At 41.1% G+C, this 23,241-nt stretch overlaps 1 protein-coding gene across 3 annotated transcripts in view; it reads left to right on the forward strand.

Moving 5' to 3' along the window:
• The window catches only part of RNF217 (ring finger protein 217), an 81,781-nt gene extending 59,507 nt beyond the window's left edge, over positions 1-22,274 (forward strand). For 2 of the 3 annotated variants that reach the window (XM_075924097.1, XM_006139447.4), the window contains 2 exons: positions 5,311-5,382; positions 9,208-22,274. In XM_075924097.1, the coding sequence (XP_075780212.1) occupies positions 5,311-5,382; positions 9,208-9,281 (146 nt within the window). In that variant the 3' untranslated portion in view covers positions 9,282-22,274. The remainder of the gene's footprint in view (positions 1-5,310; positions 5,383-9,207) is intronic. The other variant, XM_075924096.1, reaches the window with a different exon arrangement.
• The last annotated feature ends 967 nt before the right edge of the window (positions 22,275-23,241 follow it).

The raw sequence follows: 23,241 nt of genomic DNA on the forward strand, positions 1-23,241 counted from the left end.
CGATCCATCGTCTATAGCCAAGCCTTTCGATACAACTGCATCTGCTCTAATCCCTCTGACAGAGACCAGAAACTTCAGGATCTCTACCAAGCATTTATAAACCTCAATTACCCACCCGGAAAAATAAAAAAACAAATTGAAAGAGCCAGACGAATATCCAGAAGCCATCTACTTCAAGACAGACCCCAGAAAACCAACAATAGAACACCACTTGTCATCACCTATAGCCCCCAACTTAAACCTGTCCAATACATTATCAATAAACTACAACCTATACTAAAACAGGACACTACACTCCGAGAGGCTCTGGGAGACAGATCCATAGTCTCCTACAGACAACCACCTAACCTCAGGATGATTCTTACCTACAACCACAGGACATACCACACTAATACCAACCCTGGAACTTTTCCTTGCAACAAACCCCGTTGCCAGCTTTGTCCACATATTTACTCTGCTCACACCGTTATTAGACCTAACCAATTCAGTAATAAGATCAAGAACACATATTCCTGCTCATCCAGAAATATAATTTGTCATCATGTACCAACAGTGTCAATCTGCTATGTATATTGGACAAACGTCTCAGACGCTTCGCCAAAGAATCAATGCACACACAACGGACGTCAGACAGTATCATAAAGAAAAAAGTTTCTTGCCATTTCAACCAGAAAGGGCATTGTCTCAATGACTTGATTACCTGCATGCTGCTTCAAAGGCATTTTAACACCACACTTGAAAGAGAAACCTCTGAACTGTTGTTCATGCTTAAATTTGACACTTTATGCCGGGGTCTTAACAAAGACGCTAATTACCTTACCCATTATAAAGATAGCTTCCCCAATTATCACCTCTAATATCATTAGCTCACAGACATTTACCTCCTCACCCCATCCCCCCTCTGTTTTGAAATTAGATTTGTCCTTTTTGTGTTCACTTTTTTTGATCGTATCCCTTTGGTATATATGGTCATGCCTATTTTCTTCCACAATTTGATCTGAGGAAGTGGGTTTGGCCCATGAAAGCTCATCACCTAATAAACCATCTTGTTAGTCTTTAAAGTGCTACATAGTCCTGTTTTTTGTTTCTGGTGTAAATTGGTAGAGACTACACTTGAAGACAGTGGATATATCCCAATTCACACCAGCTGTTTCTTACTTAACTTTTGTTCTGTGTAGAGGCCATACTATAAAGCAGAGGTAGGGACCCTTTCTGGGGGCCAGGGCCACTGACCCACAGAAAAATCAGTTGGGGGCCACACACAAGTGAGAAGCGAGGAGATGGGGAGCCCTCACTGACATGGCCCCCAACTAAGAAGAAAGATGCAGATCTTAGGGGGGCCCAGGCTAGTAGATTTTGTGTATTCTAACCCCACAGAGGGCCACAGGGTGGCTGGAGCACAGACTCCCCAATGCTGTAGGGTGGAGTCCGAAGCTCAGGGGCCAAATTCTACAAGCCGGTAGCCACATCCAGCCCACAGGCCTTTAGTCTCCCCACCCCTGCTATAAAGTGTCATTGGTGCATTCTGTTTATCGTGAGAACGGTTTTTATTGGTGGCTATGGCAGACTCATTTTAACCAGTGGAATTCATTACAATTTATGCTTTTGTTTAATATGATTAATCAGAAATATTCTTTTGCGGACTCAAGTCATATCTGCTTCTCTTTTACTTAAACTGGACGTTGGATATACCAATTTACTAATTTGGTATTACTTTTTGTTAACCAAGAGAATGCACACTGGAGAACGTCACATCTATATAGTTACTTAAATGTGCATAGACAGAGTACAATCTGGGCAATTGAACAGCTGCGTCCTCTCAACCTTCCAACCTTGGGACCCTTTCACATTGCTTGGCTATGAGAACTACTTCTCTTGGCCTGTTCACATACAGTCTCTAGAACATTCAAAATCACTCCCAGCTGAATTATATAAATGCTTTTAGCCAGCCACTTCTGAATGACGTTGCAGAGTGACACCAGAAAATTCTGTCCCAAACTTGTCCCCAGAAATGTGCGTTTTGTACTACCTAACTCTTTCCTTCTATGCAGTATAAGCTCATAGAAAGTCTATCGTTGCATTAATAGAAAATATGCACAGAGCTTGTTATCTCAGGGAGGAGACTGTGCATGCTCCCCCACCCCCAGGTCTTGATTGGCCTGGGGCGGGGGAATGATAAGGCAGCCACAGGTCAGATCAATGCACTTGGCAGGCCAGATCCAGCCCACGGAGGCTCTCTTCCCATCCCTACCATAGGTGTTTCCTACGGCGCACAGTCAGTCCAGAAAGGTATATGACCCATGCATCTTTTGGAACACTGGTCTGTTCAGGAAGCTGCAGGTGGGGACCTCTACATTTTGTTGCCAAAACTTGCCTTTTGGTGACAAAACAACGAAAGCTAGGGTTGCCAGGTGAACCGGACAGTCCAGTATTTGAGCTTTCTGTTCGGGGAGACAAATTGAGAAACTATAAATGTCCGGTATTTTCTAAATAAGATGTAATGTAGATTGTGATGTAAAGTGTGTCCAGTATTTTTGTTGAAACCATCTGGCAACCCTAAAGAGCTTACTCTGCCATGCAACTATTGGGAAGGTGGGGGGCAGGGAGAGCAACCAGTTTTGTCAACAAAAAACTTCCAGCCCTGCAAGAGACTTCTTGCTTTTCCCCCCCTTTATTGTTGACAAAAAGCCAGCATGGACTCTGCTATTTGTTTGTTTTTCAGAGAACTGGCTTTGGCCAGTATCCCACAGTGCGCTAGCCCTGATAGCTGTGCTCAGCTTTGTGATATCTGCTGCCTGCGGACATGCAACCCTCCCTTTTTTTTCAAAACTCTGGGAAGTATCTGACAGCTGAGTGACCTGCTTTGTTTGGGGAAACAAAGAAAGAGCAAATCACCAGAATGCTCCTGTTCTGCCCTGCTAGGAATACAGTGGCAGGCAGACTGCTGCTGCAGGGGGAGGCTAGTGAGACTTCTCTGCTGATTCTCTGCATTCTTTAGCACAGAGAGCTCACAGAGCTATGTCAAAATCCCAAGAAGTGCAAGGATCAGCTCTGCTCTCCCTCAGCACTGCACTGTGTTGTGCATTGTTTCACTCTATCAGTCCACAGGGTCCTAGCAATGTGCCATAAAATGTCCACAGTGGGACGCAGAAAAACCTGTTTGACCAATTTTAATTCTGGTGACTTTTGCGTGTCGATAGCACTTTTGTTGTCGAACCTTCCCAGTGTGGAAATAGCTGAAGCTACACAGCAGTCTGTCGAGGGTTTCATGGGTATTTAGGGCTGTAGCAGGGGCAGGCCTCTATCCCTCAGCTCCAGCCCTAGAGATTCTATGGGTTGAGAGAAGCAAGAGGAGACACTCCTTTTTCCCCCCCTGAGCTCTGGCTCTCAGAGCTTCCACAGCCAGGGAGATAGCTGGGGGAGGGAGTTCTCTCCCCTCCATAGCCTCGGGGCAGCCAGCATCCAATACCCCTCATCCCTGGGCACACACCCTTTTGGAGCCCTCACCATTCCCATATCCCAATTCTCTGCCCCAGCCTTGGTCTCTCTCACACTCTGGACCTCTCGGTCCTACCCCCACCAAATGAATTTTGTTATATGCACCATCACCTCCATATTGATGCACATAACAAAAGTCATTCTGCACATGCATGGGGAAAAATTAGTGGGATTATTGCTTCCAGAGGTAATGTCTTAATGGCATGACCTAATTTACGGATTTATTGAAATTTACATCTCCATTTGAACTATAGGAGCATTAAGAACAACAAAACACTTGGCATTTACTTCCCACCTCACATTTTCAAGCAGCTGGACCAGAGCCCCTTTGTTGCAACATCCTGTGCAAACACACAGAGAGAAACTATCCCTGTTTCAAGAGTTCAGTTTGCATCAGCAAGACAAAATAATTGTATTGCACAGGTTCTGGTTTGATCCAAATTGCTACTGTTTGGAAATCATCTTGGCTGCTCAGTCCCTCCATGCAGTTCTACAAGCTGTAAACTTAAAAAATACCAGTCTGAAAATAACAACTCATATGGGGTAACATCTGTGGGGTCTGCTCATCACAGCTCTTCTCACCCAGGCCTGTGAGCTATACCTTTTTTTTAAAATTTATTATTGATTGAAAAGAGTCTTAGATGCTCTTAGGGATTGGCCCTGCATCATGAAAACCTATGGGAGTGCTACCATTGTTTTCAAAGTGCAATGGGTCAAACCTTAAATTAGCTATCAGTTGACAAGGTCTGTTTTGAGCTGCTGCTACTGACTATGTACTGGGTTCCCAATTTTGGATCAGGGTCTAACTCCCCCAAGCCCCAGAGTGATGTCTGCTTTGATGGGCATTTTCCTAGGGACAGTAGTGGGGTGAATGTAGTAGGGCTTCTGGAGTCTTCCCAGAGGATGCCAAAAATACTGAGCAGTCCATGCCCATCATTCTGCTTTTAATTCTGAAATGTCTTAAAATTAGAACTGGTAATAGATGCAGGCTCACTGTGAAAGCTGATCCATGCACTCAGGTATGGGGTGCATGAGAGAGAGGTTAGCCTGCACGAAGAGCAAAAGAAGACTGGGTTCTTACTAATGGCCTCTCATTGGAGTTAAAGGTATTCCAAAGGGGAACGTCCAAAATGTCCAAAAATCAGTTTTATATCAGAAGTATCTGATTAGGGGTTTGGAATGGGTGCCATATAATACGAGATTAAAAAGATTGGGACTTTTCATCTTAGAAAAGAGGAGACTAAGTGGGGGAATATGATAAAGATCTATAAAATCATGTCAGGTATGGAGAAAGTGAATAAGGATAAGTTATTTACTTGTACCCATAATATAAGAACTAGGGAGTCACCAAATGAAATTAATAGGTAGCAGGTTTAAAACCAACAAGCAAAAGGAAGTTTTTCTTTACAGAGCACACTCAACCTGTGGCACTCCTGGCCAGAGGATGTCACCAAGACCAGGACTTTTAGCAGGGTTCAAAAAAGAGTGAGATACATTCATGGAGGTTAGGTCCATCAGTACTTATTAGCCATGATGGGTCGGAATGGTGTCCCTAGCATCTGTTTGTCAGGGGCCGGAAATGGATGACAGGAGAGGAATCTCTTGATTCCCTGTTTCTGTTCACTCCTTCTGGGGCATCTGGCATTGGCTACTGTCAGAAGACAGAATACTGGGCTAGATGGATCTTTGGTCTGACCCAATATGGCTGGTCTTATGTTCTTATCTATGAGGTTAGATTTTTTTTTTTTAAATGTGTTTGAGTAGCCAGGAAGATAATAAAGTAAAGTAACTAATTTTTAATTTTTTTTTCAGCTGGAAAATTGCTCATTGCACCCTTAATACTGGTATTGGGACTGGCGCTGGGAGCTATAGCTGTTGTAATAGGTAAGAACTCATGTAATGTAATGTAATAACTATTCTGTATTTTGCTAAAAATGGAATTGGTAAGTCTAAGTAGTCAGTAGTATCATGCAGTTGAAGCTTAGTGATCGTGTCAAAAGATTACTCGGAAAATGAGAATCAGAAATTGCTCTTCTGGGTTCTAACCTGATTTTGCCACTGACCTGACATGACTTTGAGCAATTTATTCAGCCTACAGTATTGCCATTTTTAGAAATACATACATGGAGGCACAAATTACATACATACCTCACAGGCATGTTTCTGTGATTCTTGTTTGTTAAAGCAGTTTGCATGTTGTTAATGGTTTCTATATGAGAATCTCAATGCGTTATAATTATGTTTTCCTATACAGAACGGATGCCTACCAGTTATTTAAAAAGAACAAATTCTTATCAGTGAGTTATACTTTGGGCTTGTCTACACTAGAACATTTTGCCACTTAAACTATATCAGTATAGTTACAGGAATAAAACCTCTGTTAGCATGGATGTAGTTTATCACAGTATGAAAGAGTTTATATCAGTAACAGAGGTAGCTGTGTTAGTCCGATCCTGGTAAAACAAAAAAAGCAGTCATGTTGTACTTTAAAGACTAACAAGATGGTTTATTAGATGATGAGCTTTCGTGGGCCAGACCCACTTCCTCAGATCAAAACTAACGGACGTTAGTTCGAACTAACATTCATAGCCGCTATACTAGCGCTCCGCTAGTTCGAATTTGAATCGAACTAGCGGAGCGCTTAGTTCGAACTAGGAAAACCTCATTTTACGAGGATTAAGCCTAGTTCGAACTTGTTCGAATTAAGGGGTGTGTAGCCCCTTAATTCGAACTAGTGGGAGGCTAGCCCTCCCCAGGTTTCCCTGGTGGCCACTCTGGCCAACACCAGGGAAACTATGCCCCCCTCCCGGCCCTGGACCCCTTAAAGGGGCACGGGCTGGCTACGGTGCCCGTGCCAGGTGCAAGCCTGCCAGCACCCAGCCAGCAGACCCTGCACCTGGCACGGCTCGAGCCAGCCACCCGATGTCCCCCAGCCCACCCCCTCTTCCCGGGACCAGGCTGGCGGCTCCCAGGAGCTTGCCCTGGACCACAAGAGGCAGGCACCCGCCTGGGCTAGTGCGGAAATCGTGGACCTCGTCCACGATCTCCGCACTAGGCACAGGAAAGTGGCCGTCTAGGGCAGGAGAGCTGCCAGCCTGGCCACCCAGGAGCAAGTGTGCATGAAAATCAAGGGGGTCCACTGAGACCCCCGACCCTGAGCCCTGAGCTTACAATGGCCGTCCTGGGTCAGACCAAAGGTCCATCTAGCCCAGTAGCCTGTCTGCCGACAGCGGTCAACCCTAGGGACCCTGGAGGGGATGGACCGAAGACAGTGACCAAGCCATTTGTCTCGTGCCATCCCTCTCCAGCCTTCCACAAACCTTGGGCAGGGACACCACTCCTACCCCGTGGCTAAGACTACTCCATGGACCCAACCTCCATGACTTGATCTCACTTCCCTTTAAACTCTGTTCTAGTTGTAGCCTTCACAGCCTCCTGCAGCAAGGAGTTCCACAGGTTAACTCTTTGCTTTCTGAAGAAGAACAACTTTCTCTTACTAGTTTCAAGCCTGCTACCCATTCCTTTCCTTTGGTGTCCTCTAGTCCTTCTTTATGGGAACTCATGAAGAACTTTTCTGAATGCACCCTCTCCACCCAACCCCTGCTTTTAGAGACCTCTATCCTGTCCCCCCTCCGTCTCCTCTTTTCTAAGCTGAACAGTCCCAGTCTCTGTAGCCTCTCTTCATCTGGGACCTGTTCCCAACCCCTGATCATGTTAGTTGCCCTCCCCTCTCCCAGCCTTTCTCTTTCCCTCTCCCACCTCCTTTTCCCAGTCTCCCCCAGTTTTGTTCAATAAAGACAGATTCCATTTTGGAAGACACGTTATCTTTATTTTGTACATCAATAAGAAGGGGGGCTAGGGAAGGGTAAGTGGAAGGAGGTGAGGGAGGAATGGGGTACGAGCCCCCGATGGGGAGGACTGGGCTGGCTCTGCGGGCTTCTGGGGGTGGAAGCTCTCCTGCAGCCCCCCGATTGCCCCCTCTCCCCAGATGGCAGCCTGCGGCAAGTGCAGCCGGGCTGATGGCCGAGTGCTGTGATGTGCCCAGTGTGGGTACTCCGGGCAATCCAAGCCAGGACTGCTTTGCAAGTGGGGCACCCCTTAGAACTGTCTGTCCGGGGTGGGGGTCGGGACCCTTTAAGCGCAGCCCTCGGCTAGCTTAAGACAGCATCTCCACGCTCTAAGTCCTCCTCTGATGCCCTGCCGGCACTGCTTCCGGCCATCCTTAAGCCCTGTTCAGGGTCCACTCAATGTGGACTTGCTAGTTCGAATTAGCAAAACGCTAATTCGAACTAGTTTTTAGTTCTAGACGCGTTAGTTCGAATTAGCTTAGTTCGAATTAACTAATTCGAACTAAGTTAGTTCGAATTAGCGCTGTAGTGTAGACGTACCCTGAGAGTGGTTATCCAGCCAGTTATGCACCCACCTTATAGTAGCCCCATCTAAGTTATATTTGCCTACTATATTGATAAGAATATCATGTGAGACCATATCAAATGCCTTACTAAATGTGTTTTTCTTGTAAAGTTTATTTTGCTTATCAAGCTATATTGTACTGAAGCTATATTGCATTCTCTGTATTAAGAGGGGTTTGTATAGCTATATACTGGCATAGGTATAATAGCAAATTTCTAAGTGTAAATTTGGCCTATCTATGATCAGACAACTCAAATAATCCTGAAAAGTAATGTATGTGCATTTTTAAAAAGAAATGTTGATTATATATAGTAAATCTCTGAAATTGAAGTAATTATGGCAACATCTGGTAATAGCATAGTGTAAAAGTAATCTTAATATTTGTAATGTAAACCATTCTACACCAGTAATTTCAACATCTGTATTTTGACAGTTCATTAGGGTATATACTGAGCTAGGAGTAATGATTTCAGGAGACATTCTTTATGATACGATAGAGCAGTAGTCTCTGAAAAGCACATCTTTCCTAACCAGTTTGTATGGACAAAATGTATGACACTACTATTTCAATTTCAATTGAAAAGTACTTCTTCTAACAAACTGTTCTTTTTCACTTAAACAGAGTCAGGTTTATTGAATAGCTTGCTTTTTACAGAAATGCTTTAAAGATCAACTCAAGGGTGTGATGTTAGTACATATTTGTTGATGTGAAGATAAAACATGCTGCTTTTGCCCATAATAAAGTGATTGAATTCAAGTCTAGAGAGAGGAACCTGGACTTCAACATGACCAAATTGAGCATGTTTTAAAGCAAAATATCAATGTGTTAGAACATGTTGGATAACACGGACAAACATCACACATTTAAATCCTGGTCTAGACAAGGCATGAATGAAAAATACTCCGTTGTATTTTGTTGCACCTTCTCTCTGACCAATTCAGAGTACTTTATAAATATTAATGAACTAAGCCACATCCCTTTCAGGACAGAAAGGATTGTTAACCTCATTCTGCTGAAAGGTATTTTATACTATACATTTTCACAAGTCTAATAATAAGTTTAAAACTCCACACTAATAAAAGATAAAGAAATGTTAACCAATAGGCTATTGCAGATCAATATTTTCCATGCTAGTCTAAATGTCATAACCATTTAAAATTTGTCTGGAATTTATAGAACAGTATTTGAATACTGGGTGGTGGTTGTTTTTCAGCAGATGCACAAACATTGAGAAATTATGGTTTAGTGTTTCATAATATGCTATTTTAATTTTGTATGTTCTTTTTTTTTGGCAGGTTTATTTGTGTTTCCTATCTATTGCCTTTGTAAAAAGCAGAGGAAAAGGTCACGGACAGGTATGCCCTGGTAAGAATGGACCTTACTCACCTGAACTGAGCTGGTTGTGTAAGGGCATGTGACAGAGCAATATAGTGCTGGTTAACAGCTCTGAAGCCTCAGTTCTGGAAAAAGAATGAGAACTTTCTGCCATATTCCCTCCACACAGTACACTACTGCTGACCAGAATGCCTCTTACAGTGGTGCACTCCAAACAAGATGGACTCCCCAGCTGCTGCTTTTTAAATGTGTTTTTATTTTATTTTTAAAGATTTAGATCTAAGTTTGTTTCCTGGACAATCAAAGTCTGTATTGTAGCCACAACTCTACTGAGTGTCATGTGAAGAAAGCATTGTTAACATTTTCCATTTCGCTTCTGTAGAGACCTTTCAGGGGAAATGCCTAGAAGTTTTTGGACTTTTAGTGTACAGCAGTGGTCCCCAACCTTTAGAGGCTCCCAGGCGCCCACGTCCGGGGGCTCGCCAGGGGACTGGGATTCCCTTGCACCTGGCGCCGGCGTGTGCCCTAGGGTCGGGGCTGGGGCCGCCCGAGTGCCTTGTGCTGTGGGCCCGGGGCCTGCGCTGCCACCCGAGCCACGCGCCTGGGACCGGCGCCGCTCGAGCACCGAGCGCCCGCATGTGCCCTGGGGCTGGGGCCGCCCGAGTGCCTTGTGCCGTGGGCCCAGGGCCGGCGCTGCCACCCGAGCCACGCGCCTGGGGCTGGCGCCTGGGGCCGGCACCGGCACCGCTTGAGCACCGCGCGCCCGAGCGCCCGCATGTGCCCCGGGGCTGGGGCCGCCCGAGTGCCGCGCACCCAGCGCCGGTGCATGTCGCGCACCTGAGGCCGGCGCCTCCCGTGCACCGGGGGCGGGGCCGGCCCAGGTTGTCGGCGGGCACACACGAATGCCCTGGCGGGCGCCCGCAGGCACCGCGTTGGGGACCACTGGTGTACAGCGAAGAGCCTAGTCTGATGTTAGTCTAATTCTGTAAATATTTCTCATCACAAAGTGTTCTGTCTAACATACCAATATGTAAAATCAGATGCTAGAAGATGACGACTGGTTACATTATCTGCCAATTTTACCAGCCGATAAGGGAGTTTAATCACCGATGTGGCAGGAGTTGCCACTGCCAAAATATCAGTGCCTCAAAGGGAAGTAAGGAGGAAAATTATGGGAGGAACCAAGTCAATGATATTTGTCGTAGTTTAAATTATATGTTAGCAATATAAGAAACGATTTTGGGAAGCCTAATTCTGTAAGAAAGAACAGCATTTCAGCCCCTCTCAGCAAAAAAGAAATATCTGTCTTGGCTAAAGAAACCAATACTGTATTAGTTGCCCTTTCTGCTTTTAGGCACTCACTGAATTGAGATGGGGAAATGGGTAGGAGAATCTATTTTCATGGCGGAGCTAAAACTAATTTGTATTTTGGCACATGCACTGCAAGCTACTACATTATGAAGATTCAATCTGACAATATTTACACAAACAGCATATGTTTAAGGAGACAGCTCAATTCCTAAAAGATTCAATGTCTCATTGATAGGAGCAAGCAGCACGTGGGGACAGGGAGGTAGAAACAGTACTGTTGGTATGCCATACTTTGTGTTTTTCTTCCTTGGTGTTTAACTTGGCTGAGGTACTGTGACAATAGTAACTTTGTTTGAAGAGGTTTATTTCTAACTTAAAATCATATTATTCTAACTGGCTTTTTCACAGTCTGTTGCAATCCGAACAATGTACAGTAAACTTCCAGTAATCCAGCACCTTTAGGACCCAGGGGGTGCCGGATTATCAAATATGCTGGACTATCGGAAGGGGGGGGGGCTATGAGGGATCTGGTGTGGAGTGGGGGGGATGCCCCCCTAGGTGCTGCGCGACCAGCCCAGCAGCACCCCAGCTGCTCTGCCCCAGACTTCCCCAAGTCAGCTGCTGCTGAAACTGACCAGCAGTGGGGCAGAGCACTCCAGCTGCTCTGTCGTCTCTCCCCTCCCCTCCCCTCCCCCCCCGGGCTTCCCCGAGTCAGCCGCTGGTCAGTTTCAGCAGCGGCTGACTTGGGGACGCCTGGGGCAGAGCAGCTGGGGTGCTGCCGGGTTGGTCCCGCAGCACTGAGGGGCAGTGCTAGGGGATCAACCCGGTAGCACTCCAGCTGCTCTGCCCCAGGCGTCCGAGTGCTGCCGGGTTGGTCCCCTAGCGCCGCCCCTCGGTGCTGCGGGATCAACCCGACAGCACCCCAGCTGCTCTGCCCCAGACTTCCCCAAGTCAGCCGCTGCTGAAACTGACCAGCGGCTGACTCAGGGAAGCCGGGGGCAGAGCAGCTCCAATTGTCCTGCTGCCTGGAGCACTTCTGGGTTCCAGATGGTGCCGGACCATCAGGAGTGCCGGACCATTGGATGTCGGACCACTGGAGTTTTACTGTAATTAAAATTTAGGAATAAGTTACTAGAACTAAAAAGAACACACACACAATCTCACTATCTTGCTATTGTGCAAATATAATTGAATCTTTTTATTAAAATGTTAGGAAGAAGAAATTAAGATGTATTTAACTAAAATGTCTAAACATGAAAGGAGGTGGAAAGAAAAATACCATTTTTTTCCCATAAAACATCAGTCAGCCTTTTAGGAAATAAAAGGAATAAGATTACTTAAAGTGGCCGTATTAACTGGCCACATCTAACCAGGTATCTGTATATGTTGTTTTTTAGTCTCCATGAAAGCCTGTAGGTACTGTAGATTGCACCCAAATGCAGCATAGGATTTTGAGAGTATGTATTTTGCACCAATATCCTTAAAAAGAAAAGCTGAAACCTGAATATAACAGCAGTTTAGTGATCCATGTTTACTCCTGCAGTAGTGTGTATACTTCAAAGCCTCAGTGGAAGAAACTGTAGTGGATTTTGTTTACTTGGCAACACAAGTCAGCTTACTGTAGTTGGCTAGTGTTGACTTACTTACAGGCTTTAGCCAGCTTGCTTTTTTTTTTTTTTTTAACCAAAACACTGTGCACAAGTATATAATGGTAGCCAAGATGGATCCAACAGCACTTCTGTTCATCTTACTTTTCAGTTTAAAGGTATGCAGATTCTGCAGTGTTTGTGGAAACAGGACCTTTTCAGAGAGTTTTGCTGAGGCAATTACCTAATTTCCAAGTAGAGGATTTCCAATTAAAATATATCTATTATGTAGCTTTTAAAATCCTATCTGCTCTGACACATCTGTCCCTTACTTTGGTAGCATCTGAAAGTTGTCAGCTGCCTTGAAACTAGTTTAAGTGAGTCTGTTTTCAGAAGCATTACATATCAGTTGTCTTTGGATTACTCAGGGATTTTTATTCCTTTCTTTTAAAAGTCAAATCACTCTTTGGAGATATTTTTGTATTATTTAGAAAAGTTTCAGACCTTACAATATAGAGAGAGTTTGCAATGCAGACTTTAAAACAGGGTCAAATCCATTATTTCATTTAAGAATATCTTACTTATATTGAGTAAGATTTTCTGTAATTGGTTACACAGTGGAATGATTCAGTTATTCTTCATGGCTCTTTAAAAATGTTTGAAATATTCTTGCATTGTGTAACCTATTTTTGTAGGGGTTTTTTTTTTTTTTCCAGTGTTGGAGGTTTGAGGAAATAACTTCAGATTTTCTTATCGGAATGCAAGTAAGATCTTAAGATGAGAGAATGGGATGAGGAGCATGCATTTCCACGTTAGTGGATAGGATAATAGATCCAGTCACTTTTTGTTTTACAATCAGAAAAAATATTTCTGAACACAAAACGTGCCATTAAGGTAAAAAAAAAAAATACAAAAGAACATCTCTCAATCCATACAAATACTATGTCATCTAGGCAAGTTAAACAATCAAATAAGTTTCCATTTTGTTTGTACATATAACAAAATTACACAAAATTGTACTAATGAATTTATAAAGATGAGATCTTTTGTATGCTCCCTCTCCAAAAGAATGATAGGAACAATTGATTGTGCTTTCTTGTACGAGAGGTAAGAGATTCAGTCCTGGATGACTTGCCCACTTTATATTCCATGATTTACTTTTTCTTAAATAAAAGATATCTTACAAATTTAAATACTGTATCAGAAAGATGACTTTATTTTCCAGTTGCTTAAATATACGTTATCACACAAATTGACAACTGTTCAAATGTGACTACTTAACAAGTTTAACTATTGTATGTTGATAAATTCGTGAGTTCTAAACAGTCATTTAATTTCCTGGGAAATACATTTAAGAGTTTGATTTTTAATTACAAATCTGTAGTTTCTCAATTTCTAATGCACATAAATTGTATCAGTTTAAGGAATAGAATTTATTTAGCTACTATGGTAGGGAAACTGATAAATGCTTTTCATTCATCCTCTTAAGATATTTTTACTTGTAATTTATACAGAATAAAACCTGCATTACACCATTCTTTACTAGGCAATAGTTCCTCTCCACCTTTATCAGTAAACCACTTTAATTAAAAACATAAGTTGTTTGCCATTTGAATAATTCTAAAAACAGGTTTCATGTTACAGTATGCTGGATTCACAGATCTAATCAGCACTGGGAAATAGCTTCAATAGACAAGACTGTTTTTCATTTGAGGTGCTCTTTCATACCAAGAGCCATATTCAAATGGAGATTCCACGGGGTAATTGGGGAGAGGCAAGCCAGTTCAGTACCTGATCACTGCCCACTGTAGAGATTCCTGTGAAAAAATAATACAGCCTTAGCTTGCAATTAGAAGATCTCCTTAAAAGTAGGCCTCAGCATCTGCTGCCAGTAGTATAAGCTCTATTGTAGTGGTGCCACTTGCAGAGCCTGATAAAACCAAGATAGGCAGAGGTCCTGGACTTCACTGTGGAATGCTCTGGCCTCGTATTGATCTTCTTGAATCTGTGGATTTTGGATGCCATCTTTTTTGTTCTTCAATGAAGAGGAGCAACCTACCACTCACAAGACATCTTAAAAACTTACTCGTTTTTGTCCCTTGACAAATTGTCCTGTCAGAAGAGGAAATACGGCCCTTTTTACTTATCTTCAAGCTGATAGCTCCCTTGCTATTTGAGGGCAAAACTCAGAAGGAGTTAGCCTTATATATAGTTGTTACAGAGTTATTAGAAACCCCTGAATTAATGCTGTATGGAAAAGAACCCTTTTAATCTTGCTCTCTGAATGGCTAGTGATTTGGTTGTGAACATATGGAAGGGGAGTTCAAACATTGCCATGTGCCAATTTACCTAATTCTAGTTTTCCCAGTAATTCTCTCCCATGCTGCTGTTTGCTCCTTGAGGAAGGCTTAGTCCCCTCCCTTCCTTCTCAAAGTATAATTGAAATTGTATTTATTACAATAAGGTAAGGTTACAAGATGAGACCTGGACCAGAATCTGAGACACCCATATTTATGACAGTTATGTTGTGGAGTTCTAGATGTGATAGCCTTTCAAAATGGAGGCATTTGTGTAACCCTGCAGTGATTGTGCAGGGAATTGCATATTGTATAATCTGGAAAATAACTACAGTTATTGTGCAAATTATCTCCTCTTGGCCATTAAGAATGGCTATGCAACTGGAAGGTGGGAGTATAATTGAGTCAATAACTGTATAGCAATCCTGTCCTACAGTCGACTATAACATTTCCTTTTCAACGTCAAAAATTATATTTATATTGCAATTTTATCACTTTTTTTAATATATAGCACAGTACAGTCACAGCTTTAAAGTCATTACAAATGCACTTTCAAATCACCTCTGGACAGCAGGGGTTGCAGATCTTGTCCATAGTTCATTTTTTTATATAATATATAAATAGTTGATTGTTGCACAGCTTTTGATGACATGGTGTGTGGTTTTTTTTATTGTATCTGTTCACCTTGCTTATGGAAGGTTGGACAATGTGACATTTTTAATTTTTCTATAATGTTAAGTGAATATTGCCAATATTCAAAATCATTTGCCACTATGAATTTTGTTTAATCAGTGGGCTGTCTGTTTTTCCAGTGAATCACAGCAGTTAGTATGATATTTAAAAAAAAAAAAAAAGTTCAGGACAGTATCCCTCTGTTACAGAGGACTGATAATCCCTACAGATACAAGCAGAGAATGAAATGATTCTTAGAGTTTAATGGTTTCTCTTGCCAAATGTACCTGGGGAAATTTGTTCAAATGCAGTGTCAAAATGGATCATTTTTATAAGCTTTGAACTTTTAAATTTTGTCGCATTTCTTTCTGGAATGGATCTTATACCATTTATAATTCTTGGCCATGATTATGGCTGTATAATTCTAAGTTGTAAATGTGAACCATGGCCATTAGAACTTAAATCTATATTTTAGATCACTTCGAATTTTGTTGATCGGAAGCATCCTACAGGAGCACTTTATTGGAAGAGAATTTCATTATTTCTTCATGTAGCCTTTTAGTTGCAATAGGCCAAATTTGCTGCTAGTGTTTGCTGTAGGTACAATTCCATTGGAGTCACTGAAGTTGCTTCCATTTTTATGCCGATAATTAACTTGATCCACAATGTTTTCACCCAGTTACATGAAGTTATGTTTAAGGATTGTAACACAACAACTTTTTTACAACTTCTGTAAGAGCAGAATTTTTCAGATTGGCTGCTGTCCTCTCCACTCTTCTAAAGCATCCTATCTCTTTTCTGACTATCAAAACCTCTTAGTGGTTTAGCACTGATTTTATGTGTTTTGGCAGGGATGTGAGGCTAACAATGGTTGTTCTGGTCACATTGCTTTCTATGTAAGGTTGCAAACTAAGGGACTGTTGACTTGTAATAGTCCATCGCCATTTTTCCTCTTTGAGATATTGGTTAACCGCTTCACATATGCTAATTTAGGCATTTTTTTGAAACCTGCTTTATTCAGCGGACCCGTATCAGTAAGTTCTAGGAACTGAAGCCAGCAGCTTTCTATTGTTTTTAAAAAGGGAATATCACACTTTGGGACAAACTTAAAGACTACTAACTAGTAGTTTGAGTTGCTAATATTTTTTGATATTTTACCTATTGTTAGTAGAAATATTATTTATATAAAAAAAACTTTCAGAACCCAGTTTCATTAGTTCTTTTATTTTGCAGTGATTCATTACTTGCACAGGAGTAAATTGACTTAAACATTAAAATAAATAAGAATAAATTTGAGCTGAAAGTGTGAATATATTTGTAAGTTTTCATGCCACTTTTCATACACATAATACATTGTGACTCCTTTAAAAACAGCACCTACAACAAAATTACTATCTGTTTGCAGGACTTCTTCCATGTCAATCCAAGTAATAGTAAAGGCTTTAGAGCTATGTATATTCTCTTTCTGTAAAAAGTGGAAACATTAGCAGTAACAAGGCATTAATCATTAATGCTCTTCTTGATATGGCAGTAAAATCCTTGCTACTACCTACAGTAGGGAATAGGAAGCATAGAATCATGAATACATCATGTATTTGAACCATGGGAGTGAATAAGTACAATTACTTATTTCCTTGAAAATTAAAATTGGATGTCTAAATATCTCATCCTTCCCCATAAAATGTATTGTAAGTCTCATTATATGAACTCAGTACTCAATGGTAATTAGGAAAAAAATATTGAATACAGTGCAGTAGAAACCCTTTCATTTTCTCTTTGGCTTGTGAGAGAAACAACAATATATTTGAAATTATGTGGATCAAAGTCAAAATGGCAGAAATTTATTTGTAAATTATTAGAGAAATACCCAATTTACACTTAAAAAAAAAATTGAACAAAAAGTATATGCAAGAGCCTTTTAAACATCAGTGCATGCCAGCTCTTTGCATTCTTGGCATTAATGTTGTGGAAGACCGGACATAGGCAAGAAGGAAATTCTTGGAAAACAGCGAGATGACAAATGATACTTCGTTGGCATTATTTTTATTATTTATTATCACTATCTCAGCATAGTGTTACTAATGTGATTCCTCACTTGCCTCATTTTACAAAGGAAAAAAAGGTGAAATGAAAAAACAGTCAAAACAAACTGTTAAAATATGAACACTGCTGCTTGTAAATTGCTGATATAATCAAGAAATGCATTCATATTTGATCCAAGCTCCAGGGGAAGTCAAGCAGGTTCAATCTAGAGCCCCCTTTTTTTACACAGAAAATGCATTGCTAAGAATTTTTCATGTCAATCTATGTTCTCCTGCTTCAGATGCAGAAATCGCAAGGACAAAGAGGTAAATTTGTTTTAGTCTGTGTGCCATCTCATAATGTTTGCCTTATTGCTAGTTATACATTTGATGTAATCATATTCTTAATTCACAAACTGATTGTTAAAGGGACTAAAGAGGGAAATAATTGCATATAAAATTGACCATTAGAGACCATATTGATGCATAATTTTATTAGTTAATGCTGTTTTATATATAGAAATAGTATCACGTGGGATTATAGTACATACAGGTTGAACCTCCCAACTCTGGGACTCTCATGGTCTGGCAACCAGGCCACAGATGTTGCTGAATCAAAGAGCACCGGAAGAGTGGGGTCTGTGTAGTCCCAGCTTGGAGGTTGCTGGACCAGGGAGGGCCAATCTGTATGATAAGATCTGTATCATTAGATAATATTGCTCGGTTTAATAGTAATGCGCCCTAAAGAGAGAACGATCTTAGGCTAGTTTACATGGATATAACTCAGTAGACTTCAGATCTATAAAAGGAGGATATATTTATAAGGAAAAATTTAAAAACAAATTATCAATGTCTCCTTTGGCATTCTAAATTATATTTCTTTAAAAAATTGAAATAAAATAGGGAGGTTGTATGTAATGTAGATAAGTATCATGTACAATGAGAAAATGAAAATATTGCTCCTGCTCCTAACATGATTCACAGCATAGGTGCCGATTCTATTTTCAGTGGAAAAAAGTGACAAACTTTCTTCTCTTTATATGCAGTAGTAGGAATGCTGTGGCAAGAGAGAACTTGGATTCATTAAATAAGCAATTCCTTCAAATTTCATTTTAAATGAAATGTTGCACACATAAATAAGATGCTGTAATATGTCTCTTAGCCATTCAACAAAGAGAAACACAAAGGCCATTAAAATGAGAAAAGTGGATATAACACTTGTTTTTCAGCTTTGATTTAGTGTGTTGACATTGTTTGTATTAACCTATGTTAGTGCCTTATTGGTTCAGTCAGTTGAGTTTTCCTTTATAAAAGAGCCATATGGAAAATCCAACCAGTTTATTGCTTACATATAGACATATTTAGGCCAAAAGTCTGTTGCTCTGAAATTGGGATATTTAGGAATAGGAAAAGTAATCTAACCTATTCAGTTCTCAGAAGCTTCAGGTGGTAGCCGAGTTAGTCTTACAGAATAAACTTTAAAAACAACTAATGGTCTGGTAGTACTTTATAGACTAACAAAACATATAGATGGTATCATGAGCTTTCATGGGTCATCTGAAGTGGGCTGAGCCCACGAAAGCTCATGATGCCATCTACATGTTTTGTTAGTCTATAAAATGCTACCAGACCATTTGTTGGTTTTAGGTTTATCCTGTTCAATTTTGTTTGATCTTAATCCTGCCTTTCTGATTTTTAATCTGCTATTCACTCCCATTCCTTTTCTACAAATGCATCTAAATATGTATTGTCAGTATTCATTTTGTCTTTTAATAAAAGTACCTGTGGGTTTTCATACAACCTTTCAGGCCAAATTTTAGATGAAAGTCAGTGGTTGATCCAGGTTTTGAAACCTGGGGACAAGGAAGCATTGGGTCATTTATGGAAAATCCCTGTTCAGAGGATATACTCCTAATCTAACATGGCCTCCTTGTCCAACTGAGGAGACACCTACCTCCTGCAGCAGCACATTCCATCCTGGCACTACAACCCTGATCCTTGTGAGGTGCATGAAGGAGGCCATAAATATGTGGGGGAAGGGGTCTGGAAAGCAAGCCTGCCACCACCACCCCTTCCCCCCACATGGCAGTTGTGGCTTCTGACTTATAGGGCTGGGCCTAGCTCCCTACTCTAGGCATTGCAACCTAGCACCATGGGGTCACAGCACCTTCAAGATTGGTTACCTTTTCATGGCAGAGGAGCAACCATGCCAAATCTGAATGAGTGGCATTGTGAAAAGTGGTTCATGGGGTTGTTACACCACTTGACCCTGTGTATGTCATGGTGCAACTCCTGTAATGGGCAGCCAGGTCTATCTACATGGGACAGGAGCTGCTATTGCTGGGTGAGGGTGGGGCAGGCTTGCAGTATCTGTAGCATCCAAGGATGTTTGAAGAGACATCCTGGCTAATACTTGACCCTCCATGATGACGGCATGAAACTTCCCTCTAAAAATTGTCATCCATTTTTTTGGCAGTTCTATAATATGCTTGAAAAGGCTTCACACACATGGCTTAAAGGCCATTTTGGGGGAGGAGAGCGAGAAGAGCAGCTGCCCCCTAACCCTGTATTAATTGTTACTGATGATATATTAAAAGTTACCCTGAATTAGAGACTCATGTGACAAGACTCTAGTGAATGTGAAACTGATGCTGCTCACTCAGTATGGTCAGTATTAGTTGTCCCTGTCAGTTTCAAGGCAGAAGATGTGATTGCAATGTCTTTTCTCCTTTCTGTGAAAATGTTTGGTGACATTCTGGCATCCCACTAACCTCATTGATGGCCAGGATTTAGAGTGTATGAATTATATTTTAGTGTGTGTGAAGTGCTAATTTGTCATGTACCACACAAGTTACTGATGTTTTGTTTTTTGTGGTGTTTTTAAATGTGGTGGCGAAGTAAGGAATAATTTCTGTTTCTGAATTTTTGTAGATTCTTCTGAACTGTTGAAAATCATCAGTTTTAAAAAAAATACTGTAGACAATCTGATATTTAGATGAAAACTCAGGCTTGTTTTGGAAAATTATTTATTTATGAAACCATGGTCATTAATAGGCTTCCTTTTATAAACTGTTTTCTACACTCTGTCTAGTCTGACCAAAAATAAGATGGTGGGATTTTTGTTTTGCAGAAATTTGCCTGCTACTGAAATTTCTGAATTACAGAATTCTGGAAGATGTTTCATCCAGTGCCATTAAGTTTCTCATAACAGTAAGGAAAATCTTTGTAGAAATTATAAGTCAAACTGAAGGTGGGAATAAAGAAATTTACAAGTACTTAACTAGGATCCAGTCAAATATGTCTTAATTCCAACATTTTACAATTCTGGAGTTAATAAGAACAGGGAATATGACTGAGAGTCTCACTTCAGTGAAATTTACTGAATTGCCATTTCCTTGTTAGACCAATAACTTTATTCCTGCATTAAATTTACCAAAATGTAAGTACTCCAAAATCTAATGAATGAGACCATGTATCATCACACTTCAGTTATTCTAGGAAAAACAGAGTACTAACAGGTGAAGGCCATAGTTGATGGGCAAAGTCATTTTGTATATATTACACTTACAGGAATGTTTAAATATGTGTAATATAATTTTTTATTAATGTGTTTGCAAAAGGAAAATAAAAGAACAGGTTTACATTTGTAGGATTTTAATTTCAAACATTATTCATTTTATTGAATAATTACCATACATAGTAAATTTAAATCAGAAACTCATAAAGCTTCCATTACTCTTTCTGTAATGATACTAATTTGAATTATTTTGTGATTTGTAACAGTGAAAATTTTCTTTGCACTAAAATGACAGTTGAATAGGTGACTCAATTTTAATTTTGTTAGCAAATATTTTATGAATGGTAATCAGTCATGGCTATTTTTCCAATGAAAAACAAAAATAATTATTCAAACCTCTCACCCAGCCTATTCTGGTGTAAAAAGTAGTGCATTCAGCTAATTTAAGTGGCAGGATTGTTTATGCAAAATTTGGTATCTGTAGGTAATCGCAAAGTATGATTTTATTTTGTATAAACAAATCCACAAACCTTTCAAAATATATAATACATTTGTGTAACATTGTTTCTTTAAAAGCACATTCCTCTGTTTCCATGCAACATTCAGACAACTAAAATACTGAGATACAAACAAGAATTGTCAGTTATTTGAAAATTACATTACACAGCAAAATTATTTTAAATAATTGTAGCAAGAGTGATTGTCTTATACCAAATTTGTGAATGTTAGTCTAAACTTCTGTTATAGTAATTTGACAAAAGAAAACCTCAACAGATAATTTTAGGTAGTAGGGTTTTTTGGTTTTTGATTTTTGATTTTTATACTAATCTACCTTTCAGACTGATACTTTAGAATTATCCCAGTATCTGTTACTGAATAAGCTCCTACCACAATTGCTTCAATTTGTGTCAATGTTTTGTAACTAATATTTTTCCTCTTCTTTTGAGTGCCTTTTGTTTTTCGTGGCCTATAGACAGTGTTTGTCCTCTATCCTCTTCTGTACAATGTCTGAGTAGTGTCTGTTTAAACTTGTCCTAATGAATGTACAACTAATACTGAAATGAATTGTTCAAAAACATGTAGACACAGGTTGTATATACACATGTACAAAAACATGAGAATAAGGAAAAATGTCCTGCTGGACAGGATCTTTTGAAATTAAGTGAAATTTTTAACAGTTTATTTTCAAATGATACCTCACTAATATTCATTTATAGGTATGTCACTGTACTGTTCCACTTTGCTAAATTCAGTCACACTTACTGCGTAGGCATTTTGAGTAAAGTATCCAGTGAATCTGGTGTATATGCTGTGGGTGAAATTCAGAAGTCAGAAGCTTATTGTGCTTCATTGAATGCATCCCTTTGACGTTCATCAATATTCTAATGTCCTTTATTTATGAGGAATTAAAAGGAAACTATCTCATGATGAAACTAGAGAATGTTGTTAAAAAAATGTGAATGTACTCCACCTATTCCAGACTTAATCTTGGCAGAGAGTGTTCTGAGTGTTAACATCTGGATTGTGTGATGGTATACACAGTGCAATTTCTTTACTTGCATGCTGAGGGTTATATGGTGTCATCTAGTAATGTCTAATAAAATTTTGGAGAAGAAAAGGCTATTGATGTTTCTGAATCCTTTTTTGAAAGCAAAGGACCAAAATTCTCTATATCTGCAAATTATGCAATCAGCTCTAACAGTAGTCATGTTCGATTGATCATTACACAACAGGGATGGAGAACCTACAGTCCATGGGCCGGGTACCAGCAGCTTGCCTTGATCTAGCCCATGGGACTTGGGGCTCTCTAAGGATGTTAACCAGTAAGCCTGGGCTTAACGATTAATGTGCATGATTACATGCAGCCTGACCCTCCCCCCATGCTGTTGCCTCTGTATCTTCACGTTGGGGAGAGAGCCCTGAGCTTCCTAGGCCCAATCAAGGCAAGGCAGGGAGGTATTTGGTCCACAGGCTCCATCTGGCAGGGGGAAGGAAGCATTTCTGCCCTCTGCAGGCAAACAGCCAATGGGAATTGCGTGCTGTCACGGGGAGGGGAGGAGTAAGGTGCAAGCTTCTCGAGCAGTTGTGGTTGGCAGCAGGGGAATAAAGTCCCCAGCATGCTGGCTCCAGCAGCTACTCGGGCAGTGGGAACGGGGAGTCCCAGACCATGCCATCCCCAACGGCCTGGGCAGCGCGCGCTGCCTGAGCAGCTGGAGCCAGCTTGCTAGGGACTTTATTCCCCTGCTCCCTGCCTGCGGGGGAGGGGGAATCCCAGCTCACGCCAACCACAACTGCTCAAGAAGCTTGCGCCTTACTCCTCCCCTCCGCATAGCAGCATGTGCTGCCTGAGCAGCCAGAGCCGGCGCAGTCCCGGACACTCAACCCCTTCCCCCTGCGCAAGAAGGCAGCAGGGGAACAAAGTCCCCAGCACGTGATGGACCAGCATTTTTGGTTGGGGCTGGCGTGGTCTGGGACTCTCACTCCCCCTGCCACTCCCCAAGGCAGAGGGGAATAAAGTCTCCAATGCGCTGGCTGGAGCAGGCGTAGTCCAGGACTCCTCATCCCCTCTGTTCCCAGCCTGCACAGGAAG

The sequence above is a fragment of the Pelodiscus sinensis genome, chromosome 3, assembly GCF_049634645.1.
Source record: "Pelodiscus sinensis isolate JC-2024 chromosome 3, ASM4963464v1, whole genome shotgun sequence".
In the NCBI taxonomy this organism is placed as follows: Eukaryota; Metazoa; Chordata; order Testudines; family Trionychidae; genus Pelodiscus; species Pelodiscus sinensis.